At 42.5% G+C, this 19,136-nt stretch overlaps 1 protein-coding gene across 4 annotated transcripts in view; it reads right to left on the bottom strand.

The window, feature by feature from the left end:
• The window catches only part of FAM13A (family with sequence similarity 13 member A), a 134,110-nt gene that overhangs the window by 106,360 nt on the left and 8,614 nt on the right, over nucleotides 1-19,136 (bottom strand). For all 4 annotated transcript variants that reach the window (XM_075421512.1, XM_075421513.1, XM_075421514.1 and 1 more), the window contains exon 4: nucleotides 11,217-11,397. In XM_075421512.1, coding sequence (XP_075277627.1) covers nucleotides 11,217-11,397 — 181 coding nt within the window. The remainder of the gene's footprint in view (nucleotides 1-11,216; nucleotides 11,398-19,136) is intronic.

Below are 19,136 nucleotides of genomic sequence, written 5' to 3'. Positions count from 1 at the left end.
ATGATCTCAAAGCTATGCAATCATAGAATCATAGGTTGGAAAAGACCTCTAAGATCATCAAGTCCAACCATCCACCCAACACCATCACGCCTACTAAACCATATCCTGAAGTGCCACATCTATATGTTTTTTGAACACCTCCAGGGATGGGACTCAACCACCTCCCTGGGAAGCCTGTTCCAATGTCTGACCACTCTTTCAGGAAAGGCATTTTTCCTAATATCTAATCTAAACCTTCCCTGATGCAACTTGAGGCCATTGCCTCTTGTCCTATTGCTAGTTACTTGGGAGAAGAGACCAACACCTGCCTCACTACAGCCTCCTTTCAGGCAGCTGTAGAGAGCAATAAGGTCTCCCCTCAGCCTCCTCTTGTCCAGACTAAACCACCCCAGTTCCTTCAGTCGCTCCTTGTAAGACTTGTTCTCTAGACCCGTCACCAGCCTCGTTGCCCTTCTCTGCACACGCTCCAGCAACTCAATGTCTTCCTTGTAGTGAGGGGCCCAAAACTGAACACAGTGTTTAAGGTGCGGCCTCACCAGTGCTGAGTGCAGGGGCACGATCGCCTCCCTACTCCTGCTGGCCACACTGGGCCTGATACAAGCCAGGATGCCGTTGGCATTCTTGGCCACCTCGGCACACTGCTGGCTCATGTTGAAGCCGGCTGTCAACCAACACCCCAAGGTCCTTTTCTGCCGGGCAGTTTTCCAGTCACTCCTCCCCAAGCCTGTAGCGTTGCATGGGGTTGTTGTGACCGAAGTGCAGGACCCAGCACTTGGCCTTGTTAAACCTCATACAGTTGGCCTCGGCCCATTGATCCAGCCTGTTGCTCTGCAGAGCCTACCTACCTTCAAGCAGATTGACACTCCTGCCCAGCTTGGTGTCATCTGCAAACTTACTGAGGGAGAACTCAATCCCCTCATCCAAGAAGCATGAGTCAAAAAATTAAGAAAACCCAGATGCTGAGCAGAACAGCAAAAGTTAAGCAAGATCTCTGCATCTTCAGGTGACCCCATGCTGTACACCACATTTCTTAATCAAATTTTTGAGTTGCCATTTTTCCTGAACATAGGCTTATAAGTTACAGGGCTTTTTAAAACATGGAGACGTGGGCTGCCTTCTGCAGAAGAAGCTAAGAGAATCATACAAAAAGAGGTTTCTAACCTCCGCTTTCTGGGAGAACCACAACTACTTTGCTGCAGAAGCAGCACCTTCTTGCTGTCTTGAAACTGACCCCTGTGCAGCCAGGAACTGCTTGCCACAGACGTTAAAGACACACACAAAAGAAAAGACCAGATACGGATTTGGAAGAAGTTTTGTATCCCAATTTATGCTCCTTTGCCTTCCTTATGTGTTTCACACAACCCAGGTGATAAAAGATGCATATTACTCACAGCAGAGCACACAACTAACTGAAGCATCTAATGATCATCTGCTGGAACACAGGCTTTCTGCAGGTTTTATTGGTCTTTGATGTTAAAAACTGACTTAAATTCTGTTTTAATGCAAAGTAAGATCTCTCAAGGATCTTCTTAAGCATTTGAAATACTTCTCCAATCATTCAGTGTTTCCCATTGTACAGCATTTCCAGCAGATGCACTCTCCTCTCAATAATCCACAAAGTGATTGCATGGATGTGAATTCTCTAAGGGCCTTATAAAGTGGCAGAGACTGCATATCAGGAAGTACAGAAAACACAGGAAAGATTTAAAGGGAAGAAATATGGAAGAAAAACAAGAAACGAAAAAAGTTTGAAGTATTTTTTTGCTAAGGACAACTAGTGGTTGTATGAGAGGAAAAATCAACCCAACTCCCCAAAAGTTAAACAAATGCCATCTCTGCTGTTTTACAGGGCTGTAAGTTGGAAGCAGACCATTGTTTACTATAATCAGCAAATTAAAATTTACAAATAACTAGCTACTGTAAAACTGTAACTATAGTTTACTGGGGCCAGATGTGCATTTCAACAAGAAGGCTCTGAAAGCAGATGCCCCCAGAAACTTGCCATCAACAAGCGCCTTCTTGTAGGGGTTGCAACTACTGACCCCTCGCAATATCTTACTCTCTGTGGATCCCACTGCAGCACAATGCATCTTTGTAAACACCAGAGATGAATCTTTACTGCTGTCATTTCAATATTCAATACAAGCTAGAGTCGCAGGACCTGAGGTTTCAAGGAATTGGATTATTTTACACTGTGTAACATTATCAACTGCAAAGCCTTAAATACACCCATTGATTTCATCAGTGTGGAACCTAGCCTCAGATGAAATAAACAAAAACCAGGACAATTTGTATTGACGGATGTTCACGTATACCTGGGCCAACTGACCTTAGAGAATGTCAGATATTCACTAAAATATAGTAACTGTCCTGAATAGAAGAAAATGTATGTATGCATTCCTTCTTTCCATGCTAAACGACATGCTCCAGAGTTGGCACGGTGCAGAACTTGCTTGATAATTCAGACAAATCTTGACTGCTATCTTCCTGATGTGCTTCTTCAAAGCAGGGTACCACTCAAATAAGCCTGGCACCCTTATGAACCTCATTCCTAGGAAATAGATTGAAAATGTACTAGAGCAAGTTTAAGTCAAAATAAAGACTCCAGATAGTTTCAATGAGTTTTAGAGCAGAATCTTGACCTAAACCACACCTGCTGGGAGCCAAGACCTCCGCACTGGCAACAGCTAACACCATAAAATACTTTGTTGTTGAAAAAGACCCCAGCATATAAAGTTTCCACAAAGCACATAAAGTATTTTATTTTTATTTCTGCAGAATTGTTTTCTTACCTTCCCTTCCCCACATTACCTTGTCCGTTAAACTGTATTAAATCAAATCATCAAAAAGTCTAACATCTTATTCTGAACAATTCTGTAAGTTTATGGTGAGATGCATACGCAAAACACTTTGTGATACGCATATGCAGAACAGAAGGCTAAAGCTTACGGCTTTAGTCTTTTTTTATCACCCCTCTCTGAATGTAACCAAGCAGAGCAGCATGAATTGATTTACTTTAATGTCAGCGTAACATACACTATCCTTTGCCATCTCTGCCACTTTAACAAGCATATTTTACAAAGTTTCTCATTTATTTTTTTCCTTTACTTGCTGTTATTAGATCTCCATTATGGCAAGGAGTATTAGACTCTGAGTTATCCATGGTGACCTCTTCCATGCAATGAATCTTCAGCTCAGCATATATAAGGTGTTTAGATTACAAGCACGCACCACCCTGCATATTTATGCAAGCTAAAACCCATCTGTTGCCACACTGCACGATCCATCAGTCTGACTAGACTTTTCTGAAAATGTGTGTAAAAAAAGAATATCTTACTTCAGCTTTTCTTAGTTTGAAAAGTCGTGATACCTATAAATTTCACTTCAACTTACTGGAAAAAGCTAGTCCTATGAGAAAATGTTCTCTCACACTACTGCTTTCATGATCCACGCCCCACTCCTTGGAAATTTTTCATACTCTTTTGTGAAGACCTTTTTAAAACATTACAGTAAAACTGTGTTCGTAGCCATGGTTCCTTTACATCTAATTTGCATATTAATTAAGCATTATAACTGTGTTGCTTTTAGGGTTAGAAACACATCTTACTCCAGTTAAAAAATCCTCAACAGCGGGACTTGATCCCCTTATAGCCACACATGTACAAACTACTTCAGTAGCAGCACCAGAAAAGCAGCAGAACATCAGCTTCACTACCAGAAACACATTTTCTAGAAAGAAGGCATAAACCTGTAATTTCTGTGGTTATTTCTAGAAGAAGAAATGTTGACGGGATCAGGTCTATCTTAGAGATTTGAGTTAGAAAACTCCCACTGAGTTCTCGCAGTAACTTGCAAAGTCATGAACGGATACATAGCATAGGCAGTGACAGAAGCAAATTCTCTGGTGTCGCCCCCTTAGATTTCTCAGACACTCTGCCCTTCCCAGAGAGATGCTCGGAGTGATCTGTGTGCAAAGCACAGCGGCTCCACATTAAGTATTTAGAAAAAATGTGTTTTGGCTAAATGAGGCACCTGCATTAACAGCACCTGACTCAGTCTAGCAGGGCCGAGGGCAAAGGTGCATTAGCACTACAAGTTTTACAGGATATTACAGATTGAAATTATTGGTGAAGCCACTTTAAAGCAGAAAAAGCAGTAGTTCTCAAAGCCAAAACGCTACTTGGGAGCAGGATCAAGTTGTGAGCCCTTAATTTCAAAATATGACACCCAGCAGTATTTCACACTTCTGCACAATGTCCTACCAGCATGCCTGGCCCTGGCCTGCCCATCGCAGCTCCATGCCACTCATGTCCATGCAGTACCACGTTCACTTGTTTTTTGGGACCACTTGTAAGCCAAGAGTGTGTCTCCTTCCATGGGGTTGCTCAAGAAAGCCAGTCTCAGACAGGTTACCACATCAAAGTCCTGTGTCACAACTCTTACTCAGAACTGAAGTGACCTGAGGTCAGATTAACTCACTGTGAAAGAATTACTCCCATTCCATGCATTTACCTCAAGGTCCCTGTAAACAAGCTGTGACAGGCTAAATGCAGAGTGGGCTTAAGAGGCAGTGAATTCAGACTCTGCTGAGAGTGGTGCAGTAACACATCCAAACAGGAGTGCATCCAGGACGAGACAGGCATCACTACAAGACTCTGTCACCATCCACCACACCTGAGAGACTTGCTTCAAGAGGAAACAAGGGCCAGGAGGACTTGGGATGTAGTCATCTGCCTGTAATGAGCTGGAGTGAGACCACTGAACTGACTTCCCCAGGCAACAGCTGCTGACAGCTCCCACTCACAACTGAGAACCAGCAACTTCCATGTGAAACGATGCCTCTCATTACATCAATACAAATTGACAGTGTTGAACCCCACCCTGTCTGAGATGAAGAATGAATATTACCACTTCCTTCAGTGGCTTTGCAGAAGTACCTTGTGTGGAATGACAGCATCGTAATCCTAATTTACAAATCACTGAGGACTATATGCTCTGTCTTCCCTGACTCCTGCTGTTTGTACCTTCTGTAGAGGAGCACCACAAAATCACCTTACCATTCTCCAGGGGATCCCACAAGAAATGAAGGAACTCAGAAGACAGGGAACACTACATGGGTTTCTTGTTTCTCCAGCCCTCACAAAACATTTTCACTAGTACCCCAGATGCCCAAAAGCCCCTCAACAGTCATGACCAAATATTTTCAGCGAAAGAGATTAAAACTTCAGGCAGTCTGCTCTGTCCCTCTGGACAGATGTTACTGTGTCTATAATGGATGTGGCTTCATGGCCACCACTCGGCCCTGTACTTCAGCTGATGAAAGCGATTTGTCTTAACATACCAGGCCACAAACTGGTGCAGCTGAAAACAGCCACATATTTGTGTCTGCAGACTCTGCTGCAAGATCAGAAGCTAACAGGTAGCCTGTAAAGATACAGCAACAGTAACTTGAGGCAGGTGTTCATCTTAGTGTCTGTGAGTCATTTGCATGCTCTGCATCATGTACAGACTTCTGTCTCAGCAGTTTGGACCAAACACACGAACATATATCACTACTGAGATTTTACAGAAGTGCCTTAGCTTCTGGGGCACTAAAGAATCCCAAGAGGCAACTTCCTATCTTCTAAAATCTGTTCCAGATTATTTTCTGTAACCTCAGATTTAGTAGCCTACATCAACTTGCTAATTCCATCTCTGTCTACGTTACTTGCAGTAGACGCATAATACAAAATGCAGGTAATGCAGGTAATGAAAAGCAGTTAGAGTGATGCTGCCATAAAGACTTTACCAACTGGCTTCATCTATACGCAAAATCTTTTGCTCGAGCAAAAGCTCCATTTTTTGTCAGGAAATTGCAGTGACAGTAGGCACCTTTGAAATTGCGACCTACACAAAGGGAGACAAAGTGCAGTTCCCGCAGCCTAACCCCGCTCACAAAGTACACCACTCTCATCTCCAAACATTCTTAAACAGAGGGTCATCAAAAATGCAGCTTGTGATTGTATTTGAGCTGTATTGTTGAGCTGAAACACCATTTTGTTTTGCACATATTAGGAAAAAGTTCTTCACTAAGAGTGTGGTCGAACACTGGCACAAGATCCCCAGGGAAGTGGTCATGGCCCCAAGCCTGTCGGTATTCAAGAAGCATTTGGACAACATTCTTAGATACAGAGTTTAAGTTTTAGATTGCCCTGTGTGGAGGCAGGAGTTGGACTCCAAGATTCTCAGGGGCCCCTCCCAACTCAGGATATTCTACGATTCTATGATTGTAGCTTTTCCTGTGAAAATTAAATCAGCCAATTAAATTCTGGGTGTATGCTTTATTACCAATCCTCAATCAAGATCAGAAGAAAGAACATTTTCAACCCAGAGCAGTAACTTCTTTTCATGGAGTTTTTCAACCAAAAATCAAAACAAAATCCAAACAATCCCCCACCTCCCCAAACCAAAACATAGAGCGTTTCTTGTTGAAATAATCACTACTGCATTCAAGAGATGAAATAGGAAATATCGTTACACCTGACACGGGACAGATCATAAAAGAGAAACTTTGTCAACTGAAACTTTAAGGAGTGGATGTTCACTAGGAGAACAGAAGACTTGAGATGGAATTTGGCCAGAACACCCCTCCACTTGTGAAGAGGCCAATGCATCTTTAGAAATCTTCAGTTTATTTTACATATAGGCCATTCAATGGACTACAGATGACAAAGCTGAGTACACAACAGAAAAGAAACAGGAGAAGAAAACATAAAAATATATCACAGAAAGGCCCGGCAATATACTCCCTTATGCACTTCCCAAAGAGGAGGAAAGCACCCATTAGTTTTAATATGATTATGGATAAGAACATTTCTGGCCTTCCTATACTAAGCTTGATGCTGTTGACTTGCATCATAGGGTGCAGCATACTGAATTCTTACAAAAAAACCCTCCTTTACTCTGGTGGCAAATGCAGTATTTAAAATCTAATAAAATAAATAAATCTAATAAAATAAAATCTAAAACCATGTACGAAAGGTTATGTTGCATGCTCCAGTTTGCACTATTGATTGTTAGAACAACAATTTTCAGTACTCACTTTGACTCTGAGCCTGGACTCACATTTGCTTTCAAGACTGATGAAGGACTGGGACTGCACTGCCCGAAAACAAAGTCCATTCACATAACGTTTCAAACGCCAATATTACTCACTGTGGAGTTCTTGTTCAGCCCCTCTGCTTTCACTTCAGCTTCACATACCAAATCCATGGAGGCTCTAAGCCTGCTAGAAACCAAGCTAAGACATTGATGAAGAACTTTAAATCATATTTTAATTCAGCAACATGTAGGAAATCCTTGTGAATCTCTGAAATACCTACAGTTACCCTACAGATGACCTACCTTTCCTCCATACCTAATGCTTTCTTGTACAACCCTTCAGGTAACTTCTGTTACACAGTCATCAAACAGAAATAACTGCATCTAACTCCAGCATTTTAGCTGGATATCTGCATTTGCCAGCCACTTTTGGGGGGATGGAGCAATCCCTCACAAAATGCTTAATCTCCGCTGGAATGAAACACAGTCAGGTTAATGAGAGCTTGAATGATGGAAGCCACACAGAGAGATCATTGCTTGAGAGCGTGCTTCAAACAAGGGTGCAAATGGATCCTCTGCTTACTCTGTAACTGGTAGACCTCAAGTCTCTTACACTCCCAACCAAAGGCCAGGATGTGCAGCAGCCCCTCTGATACCCAGCTCCAAGAGAGCAGAGAGGAGGAGAGAAAGCCCCGTTGGTCCTCTGCTTCCTCTTCAGCACAAACTGTAGGAGATGAGCGGAGACACAGCAGCCATAACTAAGGCTACGGCTCTAGAGGAGCTGAAGGTCAGGTCAAGTGACAACAACTTCCTCCAAGAGTAACCATGTTGCAAGTGTTAATACTCCAAACAGATTAGCCCAGTGAAAGAAAAGATGACTTTTTATGTTCCTATACCTTCATGCTCGTTGTTCCTCAAGGGCTGTATATCTCTGTATACTTGACCTTTGGCTTCCATCACAATAAATCCGAACAATCCAAGTTGGAAGAAAACAATGCACTAAATCTCAAACCGTCCTATTTTCCTTTTTTGAGCTGTTTGACCTTGCACTTTACATTTTCCTATATCTTACATCACAGTTCATTACAAGGAACACAGCCATTTTCTTCCCTCTTCTACTCATTAGAAATACAGAAAGCACATGATAACCTTTCATTAGAAAAAGCACCAGGGCAGTTTGTCAAACAGCAAGTAAGGAAGCAGGGGAAGCAGTGGATAAGATAAAAGCAATATTAGGAGATGAGATAAATCACAGACAACATGATGTAGAAAAACAGAATGAGAGGAAGAGAAATATAATTCTATGATTCTATGAAAACAAAGTCTAAATGTCTGGAAAGTAGCCCAACAGTGAGATTTATTCAACTGTTAAACAGCTTCAGTCATGGAGTAGGAGATAATATGTTTAAATATCTAAAACGTCACTAAAAATGTCTTGTAGAAAGCAATCCTCAACTATCAGCATATGGGCTTTATCTTCTCTAACACTGTGCATTAGCTACACAGACTCCAACGCCGATTTTAGACATGAGTGTGAATTTCTGACAGAAAAATCTCAGACCTTCCTGCTTCAGCAGTATAATTGCTGACAAGCTGGATGCTAAGCCTTCTTTCCTCATCCCAGGGAAATATCCCATCCACTGCTCTGAACAAACAACACGAAGTGAGAGGAGTGTTTGCTTCAACCATCTGCTGATGTTTAATTTCTGCAGCTAGCCTCTCCAGGGGCTGCCTGTAGCCAGTTGTAAGACAGCCCTTACCCAGCAGGCTTCAGGTAGCCCTACTCCGGAGCTCTGAATTGCGTTCTGAGGATCTCTCCCTGGTTGCTTGGCCAACCAGCTGCCTAAGCCCAATGCCTAAAGTGTAATCCTCCAAGTTCTTTCCTCTTCCGATCAAACCTTTGCTGATATAGATGGCTACAGTTCCAGCAAATTAAGACTGCATCCACTAATACAGGAGAAGAGGGTATCTGAACTGTTGCTCACAATCTTTGAGTCTGGACCACGATCCCCAACTACCTTGAAAAGATCAAGATCTGAAGAAACACGTATCTGACTTACCAGATAGTGAAACTTTGTTTAAATATCTACATCTATAATTCTGACATATTTGGGTCTTCTAAAAAACACATTAGCCATTTGTTAAGTGTCAAGCCTTGCTTTCACTGCGTCTTTTGCTACGTGAGCATTTATTTCAACACGTGTCACAACCGCAAGGCTGGCTGCATTAGTACACAGCCACGAGAACCCTTGTGTTTTCTTCTCCAGTGAACTCTGTCTTTCTCAGTCTTCTGCAATGGAATGATGTGACTCCATCCCTCTTACACACTGGCCCTATGCCTTACACAAATTTTATGTCTTTTCTATGTCATCTTAGGAGCAGAGATCAGTTGAGGCAACAACTATGCAGCTCTTAAGAAGTATGCTTTGGTTTAATCTTGGGAATGTCAACTGCAATTCCAAACTGCAACTCTGCATTCTACATCAAAAAGTATGCAGAGCTAATTTTTAAACTTTCCTGAACAAAGTGATGAATAAAGTAAAAATTATTCTAATAGCCACTTGAGAGTTTGAGTCATCATAGAGTTTTAGCCATTGGCCTCAGAGTATTCTAATTTATTTTGTTCGTTCTTAACTCTACTAGTACATTTAGACAGAAATTCCCAAACTGCCCATACAAATGTACTCTTTAAAAATTGTTTTACTCTTCCTTGTCAGAAATTTGCAATATTGTGCTTCTACCAATTCTTACATTCATGTGTTCCTACACATATTACTTCCTTTTGAGTTTTCTTTCTTTTGGAGAGGACAACAATTCTTTTCAAAATATGCTTTACCTTTTTGTACTAACACAGCAAATGTATTAATCCTGACATATTCACCTTCATCATCCATGAGCAACATCTTAAGACGAGGCAGCAGTGTAGTCATAAGGACAAGCTTTGGTTCATATATCTCATCTCTGTGTGTTCTCTCCCTAAGCAATGGAAAAAAGATATGCTCCTTTAAAAACAGAGCAGGCAGCGTCCAGCCAGTTTGTGGAACTGGTTCAATACATTAGAAGGAACCTAATTTTGGTTTCCTCTGTTTAAAGAAGACTACTTCTTTCCAGTGGCTACAGAGGAAGCCTAGGGAGATAGTCTCATTAGGCAGTTAATCTAATCTAAGTCTAATTAGGCAACTCAGTATTATTCCAGAGCAAAATATTAAAAGGATCAATATAAATCCAACATTTGCTACAAGGAAATCACTTGTCTCTTTTTGCTGATATCACACATCTTTCAAGACTGATGACTGAACTAAACTCCCTAAGTGCCTCCCATGTGTTAGATCTTGGATGCCAACCAGTGGTGTATTACAGACAAGACCAGGGTGAAGATGCCAACGGTGCACTGCATCACAGCAGTGTTCTGATGAACAGAAGCATTCCCACTCAAGTGTGTTCTTGCACCTGGAAATAACTCTTCTCCCTACTGCTGCAAGCTCCACTAACATGCACAACATGTTGTCTTCACCACAAGCACCAAGGAACTGGGCCCAATGAAAGAAACTAGTAAAACTAGTGAGTCCAGTAAGAAGTCTCAAGAGGCCAGTGGAATCCCATCTCTAGAGCAGTTTCTGAATACGCTGGAAGGATAAAGTGCCCAGAATCATTGGCATCTTGAGGACAGACACCAGATCCCAAGGCTAAATCTAGAGTACGCAGTATGAATCTCTAGAACTTACACAGCACCTGGGTGCTGCATAGGAGTCTTTTTCCCCCAGGTAGTCTTTCTCAAAGCCTTCTGCAGAGAAGCATCCATATTATCTGATAGCAAAGGAAGAAAGCTGTATGAGCACAAGCCTCCACGCACTTACACGGTCTGAAGGGCTTTCATTGCTATACTCCTGCTCTGCTGTCGATACAGCAATAGAAAACTGACCAACTGTTTAGCAAAATAGCAAGAGGAGATGGAAGAGCAACTCAGCTCCTATTCAGCTCAAACAACAGCTTTAGCACTAAACTTCATCACAAAGCCTCAGTCATTGCCTCCATTTGACCACCCTGACCAGTCAGGCTTCTGAGCAACACTTCTCGCCACCTCCTCCATTACGCTCTCGGTCAACATATGGGGAAAAGTGAAAACCCCAACTTACTGAAAGCAGTTTGGTCCAAATACAGTGGCCAGATTGCAAAGGTTCATCTTGTTCTCTACTTGATGTTCAGCAACCTTTATCAGGAACTGGCACAGATACTTGAGCAGGCAGTAATGAGCATCAGGCAGTTCTTTCAGGAGTTCTTTCAAGTTACTTTCCTTCTGCATGTCATTTCTAGTGTCTAGGAAAAACAAGAGAAGAAAAAACATATGTACATGGTTTTCTACACTGCTGCCAATTTACTTACTTTGGTGAGCAAGCAGTGGGATCTAAAATTTAGTCTTCTTTCTATTCAGAGACACAGAATCCTCCAAACCCCTCAATTTTCCTCAGGGAACCTGCCCCTTTCTCCTGAGGTTCACCTTGGCCACCACTGGCACTGTTTCATGCTCACCTTTACTTTATAACTGTTTTCCTGAGCAGAATCAGCAGTGGTCATAGCTAACAGCATTGCAGCTTTCCCACCCAGTACATAGCTATACCTGCTTTAACTCCAGCTCTACCAGACCTCCTGCTTCCATATTTCTTCCAGACATTAACTCTACTTCCCAAACCCTGTTTTATATCTGTTTTAGCTTCCTCTTCCATGAAAACCTTCAAAAAGAAGAAAGCAAGAACAGTAAAACAAGAAGTCTCCTGAAATGCAGGTGTTGTTAGAATAACAATGCCACTGTACTTTCTATGGGTATGTTTTATGAAAATCTCAATCTTGTATCTTTTGTCAATGACAACTCTGTACTAAGTCTCTGGTGAGGAGTCCTGCTTTGGAAACAAGGCTGTTCAGGGCACTGTTACACTCCAGAACGAGCCAAAACTTGGCCTAATGTTAGAGAATAACCTTGTTATACTGTGCAATCTTCTAGAACTTAAGTATGGACAAAAGTTTGCCATGCTGAACTGAGTAATAGCAAAATATGACTAAGGTCAATTTTCTTTCACGCAGGTTTTTTGTTGTGGTTTTGGTTTTTTTTTCCCCAAAGCAAAAATTGCATGAACTTCACATACGTTGTGTTTATAATGGACCCAGGCAGTGAACACAGAATTGTGTTCTGCTTCCGGAATTGAACTAAAAACCTGAAAAAATCCTTGTTTCTCTCCTCCATCCCAAAAACACTTTTCAAAAAGTAATTTGTACCCACCAGAATCTTGGGTTTACATGTTCATAAAAGCAAATTCTTGAAAACGGTCCAGTATTTCCTTCCCTTTATGCCAAAACAGGATGCCTTAATACTTGGAAATTTTATTTTCTGCTCTCCACCAAAATCAGATTTCACTGAAACTCTCACATATGCAGAGTTCTTGGGTTTTTGTGCCACAGCATTTTGAGACAGAAGACCTCAGACCCTCAAGGTTTTCCTCACTGATCTAACTATAAGCCGTGTCCATTAACATGAGGGCAGCTGCGCATTTCTAGTACTTTTATTCTTTATTTATCAGCCTAATAGGTTGATGGTATTAATGCTGTTAAGGCTGTTGGTGGGTAATTGCTTTTTCCTTAGAGATGTATTGCAGAGTTTAAAAACAGTTCTAGTGGTTGGAAGAATGCCTTCATTCCATAAAGCCAAAGCGAGCTCACACTAAATGCTAACCTTCTGTGTTCTCTGTAACAGATTGCCTTGTCCCAAAGTAGCTGCTGGCTTACCACGGAAATACAGACATTCTCCCCATGCTTAGGGCAACGAGGTACTTCTTCCTTCAGAGGACGTTATGATCCTTAGCAAAGAGATTCACTCACCATTCAATCAAAACCAAACCTTGCTCAGTCTTCAAGATTTGTTTTTAGTCAAGAAGATGTAATGAACAAGTCTTAGGAGGAGCGGCTGAGGGAGCTGGGGTGGTTTAGTCTGGAGAAGAGGAGGCTAAGGAGGGACCTTATTGCTCTCTACAGCTACCTGAAAGGAGGCTGTAGTGAGGCAGGTATTGGTCTCTTCACCCAAATAACTAGCAATAGGACGAGAGGCAATGGCCTCAAATTGTGTCTGGGGAGGTTTAGATATTAGGAAAAATGCCTTTCCTGAAAGAGTGGTCAGACATTGGAACAGGCTTCCCAGGAAGGTGGTTGAGTCCCCATCCCTGGAGGTGTTCAAAAAACATACAGATGTGGCACTTTGGGATATGGTTTAGTAGGCATGATGGTGTTGGGTGGATGGTTGGACTTGATGATCTTAGAGGTCTTTTCCAACCTATGATTCTATGAAACAGTCTGCATCTGAAAGAGTTCAGCAACTGGTTGATGGCTCTGCTATACGCCCTGCTACGAGCACGCAGAGGAGAAGACTGTCAGGAAAACATCCCATGCCTTATATTGCAGGAACAAAAAACATTTTACATTTCCCCAACATATTTGTGAGGAAAAAAAGCAGGAAAAAAGCAAAAGCTTTGAACACAGTGTAAGGTATGCACAAATGCCTCAGAAGTTTCATCTTCATTTTTACATTTCATTTCCCAGAAATACTCCAGGGCTGGATTGCACAGTATTCCAGAGGTAGATTGCTTTGAAAAGTGATTAGCTGTATAAATTAGCAGTCTGTATAATAACATCTGAAAGTGAGTCCTGAGAGCTCAACCATTCATATGATTTCTGTTTTATCAGTCTGTATTAAAACATTTGAAAGTGACTCCTGAGAACTTGACCATTCATATGATTTCCGTTTCAGAATCAGTCATTTTTGTGGCTAATAAACAGGATTTATCCCGCATATAGTTTGGGAAACAAATGAGTTTTGCATGTATGTACTTGCCACTTCATGCAGTTGAAGTTGTGGGATTTCATCTGCTTCCAAGCTTAGCTTTCCTGCCTTACAGACATGCATAATACAAGACATGGCGAGAGAAGCCTTTTTAAGTTTTATAAGCATGGAGAATTCATTTTTTAGGTACCACAGACTTAATATGAATGCTTTCATGACAGCAGGCCAAAGTTTAAAATGCCAGTCACATCACAGGACCAAACATTTCAACCAGCTCATTAATTATATCCTTTTCTTCTACAGCTAAGAAATTAGCTCCTTTGGAAAAGTCAAATATGCATGATGCAGATGAGCAAAAACCTCATTTGCTTATTTATTGTAAGTATTTCTTTCAAAATTTTATTAGAGCTACACAGAATAAAAATCCTCATGACTTTGCTACTATGAATCAGCTTGGTAAGAGTAAGAAATCTGATTTATTATTTTTATTTCTGCAGCAAAATTTCAGTATGCTTCTGAAGGTGGTATTAAATGGCACAACAACAAGGAATTTAATTGGATTTGTATTTGCACTCAAAGTGGTCTGGACAGTTTCTGACTTGATTACTAATTACCGTTTCATGAAGCTTAAAGAAAAAAAAAACACAACTAATTTCCACATAGCCAGAACATTAAAATTCACCTCCTAACATACTTCTCTTTACAGAACAGAACAACTAGCACACAGTGTTTTCTACTATAAATTGCTTGCAGTTATGATAAGGAAAGCCAAAGCCACCTCTCAGAAAAAACACACCTCTTTGCCACGATCACCCCACCACCTAATTAGAGAATGCTCTTGAGAACTAATTGCCTCTCTGAGCCTCCAACTGGAGCTTTAGATTGACAGATACTTTATCATTTACTGAAGGATTTTCCATCCTTTCCAAACTAGAGAGATTCTAATAACCACCACAAAACATTCTGAACACAGGCTCGCACTTTGACAACAAACAAAGCTGTTGGCCTCGTGGCATCAGTTGCGTTTGGTGGGCAGGACGTCTGTGTTCGTTAACCATGACACATTATGTGGTGCGGATCAACATCAGAGATGCCTGTCGCTGGGCACAGCCAAACCTTTGTTCATTTCTATACTTTCAAGAACAGAGACAGATATCAGATCATAAGATCTTGAGAATTACCCTAACTGAAGGACACAGAGACATTGAACAACATGAGGCAGCAAACCCCATTTACTGAGCCACGAAATTCCTTGTCCTTGTGACATGGGAGGAAGAAAATACGACTTTCCTCTCTCTCCTCCTTTTCCAGTGTAAAAGCAAGGGAAGGAACTCAAGCCTTTCTCCCAACACAATCCAAAAATCAAAACTAATTTGTTAATTCTCCTGCTGCTGCCACTTATTGCATGGATTTCAGCTTTATTTTTAAAAAATACTATTACAATTTGTGGTGAATTTAGCAAGTGACTTGCATACACAGTATTCCACGCACTTTGTACATTTTTCAGGACAACTGTACCTCTGCTATCCGTGATCATATCACTTCACATAAAACAGCTTTTCAACTTTATTAGAGAGCAAAAATAGTCTTGAGTCACAATAACCAATTGCTTGGAGCATTCCTCCCCCTTTTGTCCACCTGCTAGACAATTTTTCAGTTTGTTTCGAAGCAATCACTAGGGTTTACTCAGCTAGTACTGCCCACCAGAGAAACATTAGAGCACCAGAGAAACATTAGAGCACCAGAGCTGTTTACACCACTGCACAGACAAGCATTAAGTGTATCAAAGCCCTAAGCTTACGCACATGCCTAATTTAGTGAAGTACAAGCTGCCCTGTGAAAGTCAAGACTCCCAAGTGCAGTCTTTCTTATTCAGCCAGATTAAAGAGGGTGGCATGAAGCTAAGCATATGCTTCAGTCTCTGCAGCATACTGAGACGAGAGACAAACGAGCTTGTCAATAATGGAAACAGCAGAGTGCCAGATTTTCAAAGGCAATTCAGGAACCCATATTCAAGTCATATTTCCAGATATGCCCAGCTACCAACACATTCATGATTTTCAAGCACAGAACATGAAGCACTTTTGACAATTTTGCCCAATATAGCAGCGAGGAGGAGAAAGGAGTAAAAGAAAAATGAACGCTAAGGGGAAGGTGCTCTCAAGGCAGAGTGAAAGGCATTTGCTTTTTTATTTTAGGAGCCTGCCAGAAGCCATGTGAAGTAGACGGCACCCCAGCAGAGGTCTGCAAGAGAAGCCTAGCTAGAGGAGTAGCCAGGAAGGGTTTGAACCAGGGATGAGATGGTGATTTCTGGGCTGAGGAAGAGAACAAAACCAGCAGCCTCAGGGCACGTCTAGGCTCAGCCGCTGGAGGACACAGAACACAGCGCAACACAGGCAGAGGGCCAATGAAGCCAGCAAGGGCAGTTTGGCATCTCAAAGCTCAACTAGGGACTCACTACTGAGAAACAAGTCAAGGAGACAACTGAAAAGGACAAGTAGTCTCTCTACAAATGTTAATTAACCAGAAACAGGAGCCTCAACAGTGTAGGAGGCACAGACATATTTGTAAGGGTGTTTTCAGTCTTATTTAATTTCAGTATACACCCACAGATCACAACAAGAGGGACATATTTTCCAACGGTTCATCCTATTTCTGAACATATTGAGTTTCTTTGACATGCTACAGACATGATCTAATTCCCCAATCCATCCCTCTCCACGCTACTCCTTCCCCCTGCAGAGCATGCTGCCTGAACATCACTAAAGGTATGGATGCCTGCATGGTGTGTGTATTCGCTTTGCTCATGTCTCAAATGGTCTGACCCCAAACAACTCCAGCCTGGAAGCACTGAAACCGTATCAGCACGGTGCCATGCCCTAGCTAATTATCTCTGCTGTGAGGCGAGGAAGCGAGTCTAGGGCTCAGTGTCATGCTACCAAGTCTGCATAGCTTTCAGCTGCCTTGCATACTACCAGCTTGGAGAGCAGACAGAAAAGCTTGCATCTGTCTGTAGCTATCAACGTGCCCGAGGAAGTTAAACTTCGGCACATAGGCAGCAGGTTGTACATTGCAGTACCACTGCACTCACTAGGCTGTTAGAGGACTCAAAGCATTTCTTTCCACCTCCACAATTCATGGGAAGTGGGACTTCAGCCTCTCTCTGCCAAGAAGCAATCTGCTTCAGACATGATCCTGCCCCAGAGGGAAAAAAAAAAATCAAGCCTTGTTGCCATCAGTACCAGAAATGCTAGAAGTCTTCATGATAAGGCTGTCACCACAATCCAGCTTGAGACCCCTCGCTCTGCATCATTATGGGACTTCGCAGCACTGTATTTATGCTTCATTCCAACATATTGGGAGTAGAGCACTCTCACTTCTCTTGTAGCTCTGCTGAGTGTCATCATCTGCATAAGACATCCAGTTCCAAGAGTTTTTACTGCAGAACAAACACATTCTGCGTAACAGAAGTTATTTCTCTAGTTTGGAACTAGTCCCGATAACAACAAAATTACAATAAAAGCCAAAGGAAAAGGTTAAAATCATGCCACAAGAACCTACAGAACCACAAATGTCTAATGAATCTGATTTGCTGCACTGCTGCAGTTACTGTGGTTAAAGGGTTGTCTCTCGTCTATTCATTTTCACACTCATTTATTCATTTTCAGTCACTGTTCAGGTTGAAATTTGACCTCTGAAATCCCCCAACACAACCTGTCTTGTTGGTTCTGTTTGGTCACATAACTCAAACAGCTGCTGGCTACTTAGCATTCCCTAAACTGACCTGCTGATCCAGAATCACAGAATCACAGAATAGTAGGGGTTGGAAGGGACCTCTGTGGGTCATCTAGTCCAACCCCCCTGCCGAAGCAGGGTCACCTACAGTAGGCTGCACAGGACCTTGTCCAGGCGGGTCTTGAATATCTCCAGAGAAGGAGACTCCACCACCTCCCTGGGCAGCCTGGGCCAGGGCTCCGTCACCCTCAGAGGGAAGAAGTTCTTCCTCATGTTCAGACGGAACTTCCTGTGCCTCAGTTTGTGCCCATTGCCCCTTGTCCTGTCACTGGGCACCACTGAAAAGAGCTTGGCCCCATCCTCCTGACACCCACCCTTCAGATATTTGTAAGCATTTATAAGGTCCCCTCGCAGCCTTCTCTTCTTCAGGCTGAACAAGCCCAGTTCCCTCAACCTCTCCTCGTAGGGGAGATGTTCCAGTCCCCTCATCATCCTCGTAGCCCTCCGCTGGACTCTCTCCAGTAGCTCTTCATCTTTCTTGAACTGGGGAGCCCAGAACTGGACACAGAAGGGAGCTGCTTCTTCCCTCCCACCACCTCCCACCCCTCTCCCTGAATCTAGCACGGCTGTTCAGGGGCACCAGACAAAACCTTGCCAGCCATGGTAGGCTGTGAGCAGGAGAAGTTATTGAGATAGAACTCGCATCGAGCTGCCGCCCACCACAAAATATAAATTCTCTAGGATGGAGCAATGTCAAGAAGCCAGAGTGATCAAATAGCATTCAACTTCAATTAGACTGAGTACCAAAGGAAGACAGGAGCCCGCATTTCACTGCAACCCCACTGGAGGAGGGCATGCAACAATAACAACAAAAAGGAAATTCACATAAGGGAAAAGCTTTCTGTGTGCTAAAAAGGAAAAGTACAATAGCAACCTCTGTTGCTGAGAGCAAGTGACCTGTGAAAGGGGATAAGAGCTGTGCATACAGTTCCTAGTATGTACAAATGTCTTAAGAGTCAGTGATCACGATATAAGAGATAAGGAATGAAAAGCCAGAAGGAATAAACAAGCTCAAGCAGGGATTGCTGTATGGAGCTGCTGATTTCTTCCAGCAAAAGTTTCTGAAAGAAACTTTCACCAAGCTGTAAGCACAGCCTGTTTTGCATGGGCAGGCACAGCTCTGCTCTGCAGTGAAGCCTCAATCACAAAAGAGATTGCGGTGGACATTTTTTACCTCAGGACTCCCTGCAAGGAGCAACCTTCATATGTGTCAGGTGCTCTGAGGAGACGGGCCAACACAAAGATCACTATCAGTGTGTCCCTCACCTGCACTTGCTATTCAGATCTCCGATCAACATCACTTAGAGGGAGGCCCTTCTCAGCTCCCACTGCCATTGCCCTTCTCCAAGGGCAGAGGAAGAATGTCAGGACACATCAGTCGGCCTTTAGGATCTGCTACGTGGTGTTTTCTGGAACTGAACAGTCTTGGCATTAC

The sequence above is a fragment of the Opisthocomus hoazin genome, chromosome 5, assembly GCF_030867145.1.
Source record: "Opisthocomus hoazin isolate bOpiHoa1 chromosome 5, bOpiHoa1.hap1, whole genome shotgun sequence".
Classification (NCBI taxonomy): Eukaryota; Metazoa; Chordata; class Aves; order Opisthocomiformes; family Opisthocomidae; genus Opisthocomus; species Opisthocomus hoazin.
Note: the sequence above shows the minus strand (reverse complement) of the source record. Positions and strands in the feature narration are given on the sequence as shown.